Consider the following 13,331-nt stretch of genomic DNA (forward strand, 5'->3'; position numbering starts at 1 on the left):
ATTTTTAATGATGTTTAGAGCTTAGTTTTTAGATTAACACTTTAAATGAAGTTAGTTTGCAAATTTGCTTTTAAAATTACTTAAAATAAGTTTATGTTTTTAGAAAGGTACTTAAATTGGGAGCACCCATCATGCATTCTAACAGGAATATTGTACCTGGGATATGTTGTTTACTAATTTCAATTAACAACGAATAATTTTTCACAAGTTTATACTTTCAGTATGTGAAAAATTTAAGTATAAAAATAAAATTAAGTATTTTGCAAAACAAAACTACTCTTTTACTTTTAATTTATTCAAAGTTTATTGATTGCAACAAAAAAATACGTATGCAAAAATATTAACAACTTAAACTTTTAAATAAAGTTGGTTTCTAAAAACGTATGAAAATGCTATTATTAAACCCATTTATAAACCGGAATCAAATCAAAGTTTTAAAAGTTTAGCTGTTTTTATAATGAATGAAGTATTAAAAGACTGCAAAGAAAAATCTTACATGAAACTGTAAAAATACTTAAAATACTTAAGCAATAACAGCGTACAAAAAACTTTAATAAAGTAAGTCTTTACAAAAAGATTTACAAAATCACGATTATTATTCAACAATAAGAAAATGGCATCGAAAGTAATTTGTAGCTATCACTTTTCATTAGTTCTTGAAATCGAAAAACCTTATAGCTATATAAATCATTCTACCTAGATTAATTTTATTTTCAATAAACTTACAAACTCAAACCCACATCGTCAGTAAATTATTTTCAAACAATTTATTTTCCTTTTGGATGTACATCGTATAATCTTAAACCAGCTGATAAACAACTATTATTAAGCGATTAAAAAAGGTTACGGGACATTCTTATTCTAATTTAGAGCTTCGCAAAGTAGGCAACACTGTCCAATTTGTTTTTTATTTCACTGATGCTAAAAACTTCCCCTTTAAAAATAAAAAAGTTTTTAAAATTGGTTTTCTCCCTCTTTGCTTTGGAACTACGACATCAAACAGTAAACCTTCAACCTTTAACACTGAAAACTTTAAAAACCACAAAACTTCTACTGGGCTTACACAAAACTGCGCCCCACAAAACTTTTACGGGGTCCATCACATCAACGTGCACCCCACCAGGCAGCAGCAGGGTTTCGCGGGCTCTGGGGGCGGGGGACTGGGGGCTAGAGTGTACCCGTCCAAAACCTGCATGCTGTTGTGGTCGTAGAACACCCGCAAAGTGGTCAACCTGAAAATAAATGTTGTTTATTTTGTATATTTTTAAATATTTTATTTGTTCATTCAAGTTGAATTTATTTATCGCAAAATGGCAAACACGAAAACAGCTAATATTAATTTTCATATGTAAGTTTATATTTTACTATTATTTATTTATCTAAACTAAATTAACTAACCTTAAAAGTACACTAAACTAGTTAATATTTTATTTGTATATATATGTTTTATCATACTCACTTAAAGTCTTCATATGAAAATTTATTTATTCGTTATATCGCAAACTAATCAACCTGAAGTCCAGGCTGCTCGAGGTCCACGTCTTTTTGTGGTCCTCCTTGTTGTACGTCCTCTGGACCAGCTTGTCCGGCGCCTGGTCGCTCTTCAGCCATTTTTCCACGGTGTCCGTTTCAATGGACAGCACTTTGACACCTTTTAAAACATTTGGTTCAAATTTGGTGCTTTCTTAAGACTATTAAACCATGACGACAGCTTAACTATAACAATTGTTTTTAATTTTGATTAGAAGTTGAATTGGAAAAAAAAAATCGACTAGATAAAACACTAAATAATTATATAAAAAAAGCTTATTAAGAAAATCATATAAACAAAATTTACATTTAACTAATTACACAACCATCTAAAAAAATTCAAATTAAAAAAGCTAACCAGAAAGTTCGATCCAGTTCCTGGCTCGGTCCCACAAAGTCGTCAGGGACTCGAATATGGGTTTCCTCGCCCCGCAGCACCCTCTGGTGGTGATCTGGTGTGGGGTGAAGCACCGCATGGCGACGCTCATCTCGTTGCTAGGTGACGCAGTTGTGGTTTTCGGGGAAGTCCAGACCCTGAGACATCTGACCGTGTGCCAGTGAACGGGACTTCTGACGTCGTCGTGACCACAAACCTGGCTGTCCACTTTGCCTTTTGTGTAAGCTGTGGAAATAGATAAAATTATAAAGATAAATAGTATTTTTAAGATGAGTACTATTTGTAAATTGAATTTATTACAAAAGTAATTACTTTTATTTACAATTTGAACTAAAAATTTCGCCTTTTTAGTAAACTGCAAAAAATCATTAAATAAAAAAGTCTGATGAATACTAAAGACTTAACAATTTGTTTTACAAGTTTAGTCAAAATTACAAAGTTTCGTCGAATGATGTTTTTCAACTTTATTTCTTAAATAATTTTACAAAACTGCTTCTTGATAACATTTTAATTGGTTTTAAGTTGGCTGCAAGGAATACCAAACTTTTTAATTTGTTTCTATTTACTTATGTTGTTTTGTTATTTGCTTTTGTTATGTTTTTGTTTTGGATATTTTAGCTGTAACACTAAGTTAGAGGAATATTTTGTCTACATTTTTTCATATAAAGGTCAAAGCACAACCTTTTTTACCATAAAATTGCTGTTTTATCACACCTAAAGCATTAAAGTCTTGGTTTGAGAAGTCTTGAATGTTCTAATTACTAAACTAGTTAATTTAGTTGTCGCTAATTTTTTTTCTCTTGAATTGTTCAACATACAAAAAGTTTTGCATAACTGTTAAGTAAAAAAAAATATTTTTAAAACGAAATAAAAACAATATTTAACTAGTTTTATTTTTAGTATTGTTTTATGCTAGTACTAAAAATAGTGACATTAAATTGTAGGATCAAAATCTAATTTAAATACTAATTAATTAAACTGTACTTTGTTTAGTTGAAACAGACCTTGTTTAATTTACAACAACCAAAAGTAAACTCAATGATATTTTTTGGAAAGTTCTCTAAAATTTTACTCACATTATTAATCTTGTTTAAAAATAATTTTCAGTTTTTACAAAAAATTTCACGTAATTTCGCCAAATTATCAAATTGGCCCCAGAAACCCCACGTTGGGCCAAAACAAACCGTCTGTTGCGTGGGATCTAAACATTGGCCCCAGTTCAATTCTGCTTGTTGCCATGAGCAACCGCGTGTTTAGTGATGCGTGACAACGCTAATATCCGTTGCTAAGGAAACAACTTTCTATTTTTAGTGATGATTCGTTTAAATATTTTTTTAATAATAATTAAAAACTGATTTATAATTAATGTTTTTAGGTTTAAATTTTTACGCTACATATTAAAACATTATTTTGAAAGTAAGTTATAGTGTTATAGTTTTGAATAAAGTTTTAAATATTTTATTCATTTAATACAACAAAATGCCAAGTAATTATTTGTACAATTAAACTAATTACTGTAGAATGTTAAGCTATATGTTATAATTACTGATTGACATTAGTTTATTAATCTTTAGCATTTAACCTTAAGTCCAGTTACAATTGATAATAACTAAAAATATTTGCTACGCAAAAGCTAACATCACATAAAAACTCTACAAGTTTAATAGATTTAGTTTCTACAAAAAAAAGTATGTGAATCTACAATTAGATATATTTAATTTTAACTTTAAGATGCAGTTTTATAAGCTCAAGTAAACTTTTAAGTAGTTGATACTTTTAATATATATATAAGTTACTGACGAAATTAAGCATAAATAACTTGATTGTTAAAACTAAATTTTAGCTCAGTTTTTCCATATCACAATTAGCTAAAACTAACAATTATTAAATTCTATTTATTAAAAGTATACTAAAATTACTGCTGATAAGAAGTTAAACTAAAAACTGAATGCAGTTTTTTAAAACTCAACTTAAATTTAAAAAATTAGAAAATCAAAATCGTAATTTAGTGTTTTATAATGTTTTTATTACAAGTTTTATTATTTCTACTACATTACAAATAGTTTAAAAAGCTTATTGATGTATTGATTTAATGTCTGTTTAGTTTGTTTATGTCACCTGAAGATATCATAATATAATTCCCTAAATTGTTAGAAAAATTTAAAACAGTAATTCTGAGCTTCAATTGATATAATAAACAAATGTTTACACTACGATCAGGTAATATATTAAAGTTATTTTACATGTGCTCTTCAGAGTTTTTTAAACTTTTTTAATAGATTACAATGGATTTTAATTAGACATGAACTTTTTAATAAATGTTAGCAATTAAGCTCTGCTCTAATGCAAAAAAAAAAAAACTACAGTTGCAAATAGAAAATCAAACGTTTCGGATGCTAAAGTTGTAATTGATTCAAAAGTATTGCTACATCTGAATAATTAACTCATAACAAGCAACACTAATTACGGCTCTGTCTAAATAATTTTATAGTTTTCACCAAGCTTTTATACACTATAGAATATTTTTCACTAACCTAACGGATATTTCTAGGTCTGAATGATCAAACTAAAACTTATTACATAAATAATAAACTTAGTAAGTTCAATCATACATACAAGATATTATCAAAATATTTCAGCAAACTCACCGATATTTCCAGGTCTGAACGGCACCTCTATGCTCTGAACTCCGACGATGTTCAGGATTCCACCCTGTTGCTTCAGCCACCTGTTCAGGCTGACCAGTAGCTTCTCGTAACTCTGAAACTCGCATTTGGCCGGAGGAAGGCTTATTGGCGCCGGAGTGAAGTCCTTGAACTCTGAAAATTGAATAATTGTAAAGTGTGATAAATAACATATTTATTTATATAGCTTCAAAAGAGCTTTCAACTTAACTGAATTCTGAAAATTGAATAATTTTAAGTAAATAAATATTATATATTTTATTATCTAATGCAAAGTATTGAGGCTTATCGGTGCCGGAGTGAAGTCCTTGAATTCTGAAAATTTTATTATAATAAAGTATAAATTATAAATAAGTAGTATAAAAAAAAAATATTTAAGTGTTTTGATTATCGGTGCCGGAGTAAAGTCCTTGAACTCTGAAAGTTAAATAATTGTAAGTATTTAAACAGTATTGTTTTCAATTAAAAGTATGGAATTCTGAAAACTGAATAATCATAAGTAAATAAATAATATTTTTTTATTATTTAAAGTACTGTATAACCAAACTGAAACCTTTTGTTAGAAATATCCGATGGTGAAAAAAATAACTTTTGTGGTTTTAGTTGTTGTTGTATATATTACTTAATATGTTTAAATTGATTTTCTTTGAAATTTAAAAGTTAATACTTGATTACTGTGTTAAAAAAATAAATACTAATACATAGCTTTAAGACATAGTTTAAGTGAAATGATTTTTTTTTCAAAGTTGTTCGGTTATAAAAAAAAACGAAGTTAAAATATTTATTGCCTTCGCTTAAACTACTATAAACTTCTGTTTGTCTAAGGTAAAACTAGTAAAAAAATTTTAAAATTAATTTAAAGTAAATTATGACGAAAATATTTTTAAAAAGGTTAAATGTAAAGAAGGTTACTTAATTAGTTGTAAATAAGTAATAATATTGTGTGTTTGTTTTATATATTAATAAAAAGCTTTTCTTTCTGTTGCGTTTTTTCTGACGGTTTTGTCCTTAAAACTCTTCTAAACTGTATGCTAATGTATAACCAGTTTTTTTTTCAATTTCTGTTTTTATATATAATTACAGTCCTTCAGCCTACAGTTTCAAAACTTTTTAATTCTCAAAGTGGTCTATAAGTAAATGAACCTTATATCACTTGATGCTAAATTTCTTATATTTAAATACACATGGCATATTATGAAAAAAATAAAAAGCAATGAATATTTAAATTTACTTCAGAGCCAAATTGGCATTTACCTAGCGTCACTTATCAGTATTGATTATTCAAATTTCTACGCAAATTTATTCTGATGCAAATTGAAAGTGTCGAATACAAAATGCAAATTCAGCTTTTAAACATCACAAAAATAATTACTTTAAAAAAACAAATCATTAAAAGAAAGTTTCAATTCAAAATTCAACAAACTGTTTACACAAAGCCCTCGAGAAACCGATCATCCTGATAAGAATCAGTCTAAATTTAGCCGAAACTGACAGGCAATAAATCCCGGCTTCTAAAAACAACTTTTGATTTGCTGATCGGGCGATGAACTTTCCGGTTGAACGAGCAGCTAATTATACGCGAGATTCAAGCGTCACGCTTCGCTTAACTCATTAATTTGATGGGTGGTATATTGCCATGACAACCGGAATAAAACAAATCGCTTCATAGAAAAACTTCAAGTTATTTTTTCATTACTTTTTTTTTAAACCTTTAGTATTTAAAAAAATTTAGAGTTTCAAATGATTCGATAGTACAAAAACTTTTTATATTCCTGTCTAATACTACATACTTTTCATACTTTTATACTTAACAAACGGCTAAAACCTTACATATTTTAACAGTTTTTCGTATCAATTCTTAATAAATATAGATTCATAGCAATTTTTGAATTTTATTAATGTTTAAATTACAAATATAAAAAACAAAACTTATAAAAAAGATTAAGCTTTGAGATTAACCGAACTTTGAAAATTTTAGAGTTAATATTACTTTTAATCTCATGTAGTTCTTTTAAGTCTTTATTTTATGTAAAAAAAATTAAGAAATTAAAAAAAAAAAACGTAATATTTTACAAAGTTACAAAAACATAAGTATAAATTTGTTGCTTGATCTATAAAGTATGTGATTTACTTCGTGTCTTAGACGATTTGTCAGACAAATTGCTGTAAATCATTTTTCAGTAATTTAGTTTCGTTCTGCAGTAATTTAATATCGAAGTTACATCATTTCTTTGTATAAATTGATAAACATTTTGTATCATCTTGTTAAGTATAAGTAATTTAAAAGAACCTCTTTTTTATCAAGTCTTTTGTAAAATAATAGTTTTAAGCTGTAAGCACATTTAACAGCTTTATCAAATTATTTTTGTGGTTTTATTACTAATAGATACACATTTGCGTATCGGATTGTATTAGTAGGTTGAAAATAATAGAAAATGCTTAATTTATGTTGTTTGTAAAATTTTTTATAAAAGTAGATTTTTTTTTGTAGAAAATCAGACATATCTACACTACCGCCAGTTTAAAGTTGTTACTATAACAAATAATCCAGTTAAAAAACGCTGAAATGAAGAATTTTAAACTGAGTTGTAGTTTTAAAAACAAACAAAAGAACACAAAGAACTGAACTTTGTACATAGTAGTTAGTTAAAAAACACTATAGAAATTAATTCACTTAATTTTGTTTTTAAATAAGTTAATTTAATAAATGCTTTTCTTGTACGTACAAATGTTTAAAATAAATAAGAACTCAATATTTTGAATAGTTTTTCTAATGTAATTTTTTAAATTTTCATGTTATTTTTGTTTGTATCAACTAAATTTAATTAAAATTCTGCATGTGCTAGTTCATACTTAAGTAAAAATACCACTACAATAAATTTAAAATGTTTTAATTTGTTTTTTATTTTACTAATCAAATATACTTTATTTTCAACTTTGATATTACCATTTAATTTATCTGTTTAATTCAATTAAAATTCTTAACATACTAACTTAAATTTAAATAGAAAAAATCAGAAACAAAAAAATCAAAAGGCTTTATTTCACTTTTTTATTTTTTAATTTAAAATAATGTTTAAAACTTCCAAAAATAAAGTTGATTCTTAGAAAACAAATACTTCTAAAAATGATGCTAACTTATTTAATTAAATTTTTTTCATTAAAAAAACGCAAAAACACCTGGAAAAACATTCAATAATTATTTTATATTTAATAGTTTCCTTATTAACAACACACTAATGCGTAGTATTTTATTAGTACTATTGTTTATATTACATCACTACGTTTACAATCATTAACTAGCTAATTAATCAAATTATGACGTCACAGCTAACAAATTTTAACCCTTCTCCTATATTCATAATAAACATCTTATAAATTTTTTAATCATAGAAAAACGGTAGATTACTAAATAAATACCAAATAACTTAGTTCAAATTGATAACTATTAAAAAATATCTTATTATGACGTCACAACCAACTTAATTTCACCATCTCCCTATCGTAAAGTCAAACGTCCTATATTTTTTGATCAAAAACAAATCGAAGAAATTGCCATAATAATATTTAATAGTTATTGCTTCAAATCTTATTATGACGTCACAACCAACCTAACTTCACCCTCTTTCTCTCATCGTAATCCACATCCGGGTGTTGCACGAAATACATCCGGGTCACCACGACCGCCCACCTCCCCTGGAAGTCCAAGCAGCAGTATGACGTGTCGGCGTCTACGTCATTACAGCAGTATGACGTATCACCGTCAGTACTCGCTCCTGATTGGTCCGTTTGCTTGCTCGATCTGTGCGCCACGCTGTAGTTGAGCGGGATCGATTCAACGTTGATCAGATCGCCTGTGTTACGTCATCATTGTTAGTGTGACGTAATATTTACTACTTTGTTAATTATGGTGATGTAACAAAATTATTTGAAAGTTAAGCTGCAATGGCACAGTATATAACATTTGTTGCTTTTGGTAAAGTTATCAGACTGTGGATACTTTTTTCAAATTAAATAATGATAAACCTAAAACAGTAATGTCAAAGTTTGTGCTAACGTTTTAAAAGTTAGAAGTTCAAATTTAACTTTTTTATGGTTAAAACCTACAAATCCTTCATAAAGTTGTTTTCTTGATATTGATAATTGTTTTGAAATAAAACCAAACCTTCAATTTTGAAGTCACCATTATTCCACTTATCTATCGATTTCTGCATATTGACAAACTTGGGGCAGTCCTTGGCTTTCCATTTCCCCTTGTTCTTATAATCGGGGATTATGTTGTAATGCAGCAGTTTTATCGGTTTTGTGTCTGGAACTTCCTTTCTCGTGTACCAAACTCTGTGAATATTTTTTTTTAATTATACAAAAATTCAATTTAATACGTTAATTCAACACATTGTATGAGGAGAAAGTTCATGTAAAAGTCGATTGATTGGATTATTTTTATTGATTTTAAAACACCAGTTAGAAGAGAGCTTAGTTTTATGTTTGTGTTGTTTTATTGGTTTTGTGTCTTCAATATACTTTGTTTGAGGAGAAATTAATATAAAGCATTATATGAGAAGAAAATTTTAAAGTTTGCATTGATTTAATATATTATTTATTAAGCTATTAGGCTTTTTGAAATTTGTAACTAATTTAAATATTTTTTTACCAAACTTTGTAAAATGAGAATGTTTTATAAAACTCTGCATGAGGTGAAAACTTTGTGAAACTTTTTATGAGGTAAAAACTTTATTAAGCATACAGAAATCGATTTAGTAGGTTAGTTCCACACTCTGTATAAAACAAAGTGGAATTAACAGACACCGTTAGATTGTGTATGAAATAGAAAAATTTATTAAAATTTTGTAGAAGGAATAAAGTTTATAAACCTATGTATAAGGTAAATTCGTATCGTTTTAAAATTGTGTATAAAGAGAAAATAATTTTAAAAACGGTTGATTATGTTAAACAGCATTGATATAAAATATCAGTTTATTAAGTGTTATGGTTGTTAGAATTAATGTTTAGTTTCAATAATTTTATATTAAATTCTTATAAGTAAAACAATAATGTGAAATGCAGTAAATTTTTGTATGAGAAATATTCTTAAACACCAAATACACAGAATCGATTATATATATTTAATTGGCATTGATGTGAAATATCACTTGGTTGAGAATTTAATTTTATGTTTGTTGGGATTTCCGCTTAAGTGTCAATACATATTAAAGTTCTGTAATATGTTTATATCGATTGAATATTAGCATATAGTACTTAAGCGTATATGTACAGACTAATTATTTTAAATATTTTGCAAGTTTACTTTAGATGTAGCAGTTTAATACAATAAGATTTTTTATATTTTCTACCATAACTAAATATGTTTTTAAACAATGACTTTTGTTTTTATAAGTTTATTTAATTGTTTTAAGTCTCAAAGTATATCATTATACTAACTTTTATTAGATGCTAAACATTTTAAATGTTTTTGCTTTCTAAAATAAAGTAAAAAATTATATTAAATATAGATTCAAAATCCAAGTCTATACGGGAATGACAATATTGTATACAGTTTAATTAATAAAAACTAAGTTAAATTAGTAAAAACGATTCATATTTATAAAGATTTGTAACCAATATTTACAAATGTATAAGTATGAACTAGTAAGCAAAAGAAAACTTAGCTGTTAAAATACTACAGAAATATTAGTGTCAAATACAAGTTACCTAATAATAAAAATTTTAATTAAAAAGTTTATACTTGTTACCCTATGTTAAATTAGGTTGTTAATAAGAAGTTTATATGCAGAATGCTAATTTACAAAAAAAGTGTCTATTCTTTAACAGCTATTTATAAGTATTAAACTAGATCTAAAGTTCTACAAAGAACTAAATTACTTTTTTATTCTAAGAAGTGTTTTTAGATTTAAACTCATTTGGTTTTTCCTCTAAATTTTTATAAAACGAAACTAAATAAATAAACATTTAACAAATTTGTACAGACTTTTGTAACTAAATATTAAAAAAAACTAAGCAAAATAAACGCAAAGCTGTTAAATGCAAAATTATTTAAAATCAATGTTTTGAATAAGTTCACTAGTTAACCCTTGTTTATTACGGTAGTTAATAAATAATTTATAAACCGGTTTATTGATTTACAACTTAGGGACTTTTTTTTTACTTAACAACTAAAAAGTTTCGATTTTATGTAAAAGATTTAGGTTAAACAAGTTCTACAAAGAACCAGTGTTATTTTTTTTTTCTATGAAGTGTTTTTAAAGTTTAAACTCATTTGCTTTATGCCTTACATTTGCTTTAAATTTTTTTTTAGAAATCAAAAAGCTTTGATTTTTTTGATAGAGTTTTATTACATAGTAGAGTATTACTACAACGAAATATTTTTTTGAAAACAAATAAATAAATATAAGACTAGGCAGAAATAATTGTCAAGTTTAAGAAGAAGATTTACTTTTTAACAACTTATGATAACAACAACAAAGTTTTAAACACAAGTAACATTATTTCAAAACTGTCTTTTAGAAAATTAAAAACAGTATAAAAATTTACTTTCAACAGAATTTTTATTGAACGTAAACTGATTTAACTTTGTCATAGGGGCAAATAAATGATTGATTAATTGATACATTAACTATTGATTATTTAGGAAAAATTGCTTTGAACTTTTTAAAGGTCAAACTAGGTCTAAACAGCGATTTTTTAAATGTTAAAACTTTTTTATATAACGCACTATCGATTTTTAAATTGTGTTTTAGATTTTGTGTTAAGATCAAAACTAATCCAGTTTATTTTAACTTAAAACACATTTTATTTAGGCTTAAAAGCTTTGTCAGATAAATCTTAACCGAAAATATAAAAGTAAACAAAAAGTTGCTTTTAAATCTAAAGGTTTCAGAACAATACAGTTTAACCGAGTGTTATACTAAGTGAACTTAAAAACACTTGGCAATGAACAAATAATTTGTTTCGTTATTTGTTACTAATTGCTAAAAATTATCATGTATAGTATATTAGTCAATATAAGAGTACTTGTATACTAACTAACAACTTTCACATTAACTTATGGGTCAACCTACAAAACCATATCACCATGACAACCAACCTGAGCCCTATGACGTAACTCCTGTCGTCAGTGGCGGTGGCTTCCGGGTTTATTCTGTGGTCGTGGTCCAGTCTGTGGCGCAGACTTTCGCATTTTTTGACCAAAACGTCCAAGTTGTCCTTCAACCACTCGTTTGCCTTGTCTACGCAGCAACTGTGAGATATTTAAATAAAACTTCATGTAACGTGATAGTTTAACTGTAAGTTTTATAAAACAAGGAGTTTATTACAAAGTTTAATTTAATTAAATGTTTGAAATTATGTATATGTTTTGAGTGTTGGACAAAAGTATTTAAATGATTAACAACGATCTTTTGAAAGTTTATAATTAAAAAACATGTTTTACTAACTTATAACTTCTTTAAAACAAACTTAAATGAACATTTGCTTTATTAATGAAGCAACTATGAGTTATTATAAGTATGTAAAATAAATTATAACTAGTAAAAATAAATAAACAAACTATCGAAGACAAAAAAATAGACAAAACTTTATTATACTAAGACATAAAAACTTTTAACTGTAAAATTTAGGTTTTAAATTCAGCTAATTTTATCAAGTTTTTTATTTAGTTTCTTTCTATTGTTTACAAGTTATCATATAAAAAAATTTTACTCACGTGAAAGGTTCGTACCCTCCGATGCTGAAGCCCCCCTTCCTCGTTTGCAGAGGAAGAAAATCAACATACATCAGGGAATTCCCCTCCTCATCTACCCCTCCGACTTCCACCTGCCTCACCCCTCCAACCCTCGCCCTGATCAGAGTGGCAAAAACCTGGTCCCTTTGCTGTTTCGGGGAACTCCCTGGAGACGAGAGGCTGTGGTACGACGAGACGCTAGTCACGCGCCTCCGGGGACTTTTTGGCGATTTTGGGGTGGTTGCCATGGCACTGACGTCATCGAACTCGTCGCGGTTGAAGTCGAACCGCTGAACGGTCCCGTAGGGGGTTTCCCTCCCGTAAAACTCCCGCAAGGTGGCGTCGTTAAGCGTCCTGTACGTCATGTCTGATTTAGGGGTGGCGGGTTTTCCCCTGAAGTCGACCACTTTAGGGGTTTTTCTGTTGTTGGGGGAAGTACCGAAGAGCGCCTGCGTGCGGAAGTTGTTTTTCTGCTGGTTTGTTTGCACGAGAGCCACGGAGCAATCTTCGTCTTCCCTGGTGGCGATCACCTCCACGTTGTCCTGTGACGTCACAATCACAGCTTTCTGTGACGTAACAAAAGGTGCCTCATCTGACGTCGCGATTTGAACATCTTCTGACGTCATAATTGAAGTTTGTGTGTTTGGTTGTTTGAACTTATAAATGTTGCTGAAAATATTTAATTGGTTTATTTGTTTTGTTTCAAACAGTTATATGATTAAAAAAAATTAGTTAGTTTACATTTAATAATAAAACAAAATTAGGTATATTTAATGTAAGAGCAAACAAATTTATTTGTTGGGGTGAAAAACTTATTCAATCATAAGTTCATAACGGCTTCCGGTTTTGAAAAGTATTAAAAACTAATTATAGCACAAAGCAAACACCATTTATTTGAGATGAGTCAAATTTGAACCCTGATTCGAAGTTTTGTTTGTGACATCACAAAGGCAAAAGAGAAAGTTTCATCGTGTGAAAA

General features: G+C 27.9%; 1 protein-coding gene across 1 annotated transcript; it reads right to left on the minus strand.

The window, feature by feature from the left end:
• Nucleotides 1-304: 304 nt before the first annotated feature.
• On the minus strand, nt 305-13,017 carry LOC145833935 (uncharacterized). The gene is made up of 8 exons (XM_082941210.1): nt 12,335-13,017; nt 11,717-11,869; nt 8,777-8,949; nt 8,223-8,465; nt 4,576-4,746; nt 1,889-2,152; nt 1,513-1,651; nt 305-1,232 (listed from the first exon to the last, which is right to left on the minus strand). The coding sequence occupies exons 1-8, from the start codon at nt 12,976-12,978 to the stop codon at nt 1,100-1,102; spliced, it is 1,920 nt and encodes a 639-aa protein (XP_082797336.1). The 5' UTR covers nt 12,979-13,017; the 3' UTR covers nt 305-1,099.
• Between the last annotated feature and the right edge of the window lie 314 nt (nt 13,018-13,331).

This window comes from Thalia democratica, chromosome 4 (assembly GCF_965202585.1).
Source record: "Thalia democratica chromosome 4, ktThaDemo2.hap1.1, whole genome shotgun sequence".
Taxonomy (NCBI): Eukaryota; Metazoa; Chordata; class Thaliacea; order Salpida; family Salpidae; genus Thalia; species Thalia democratica.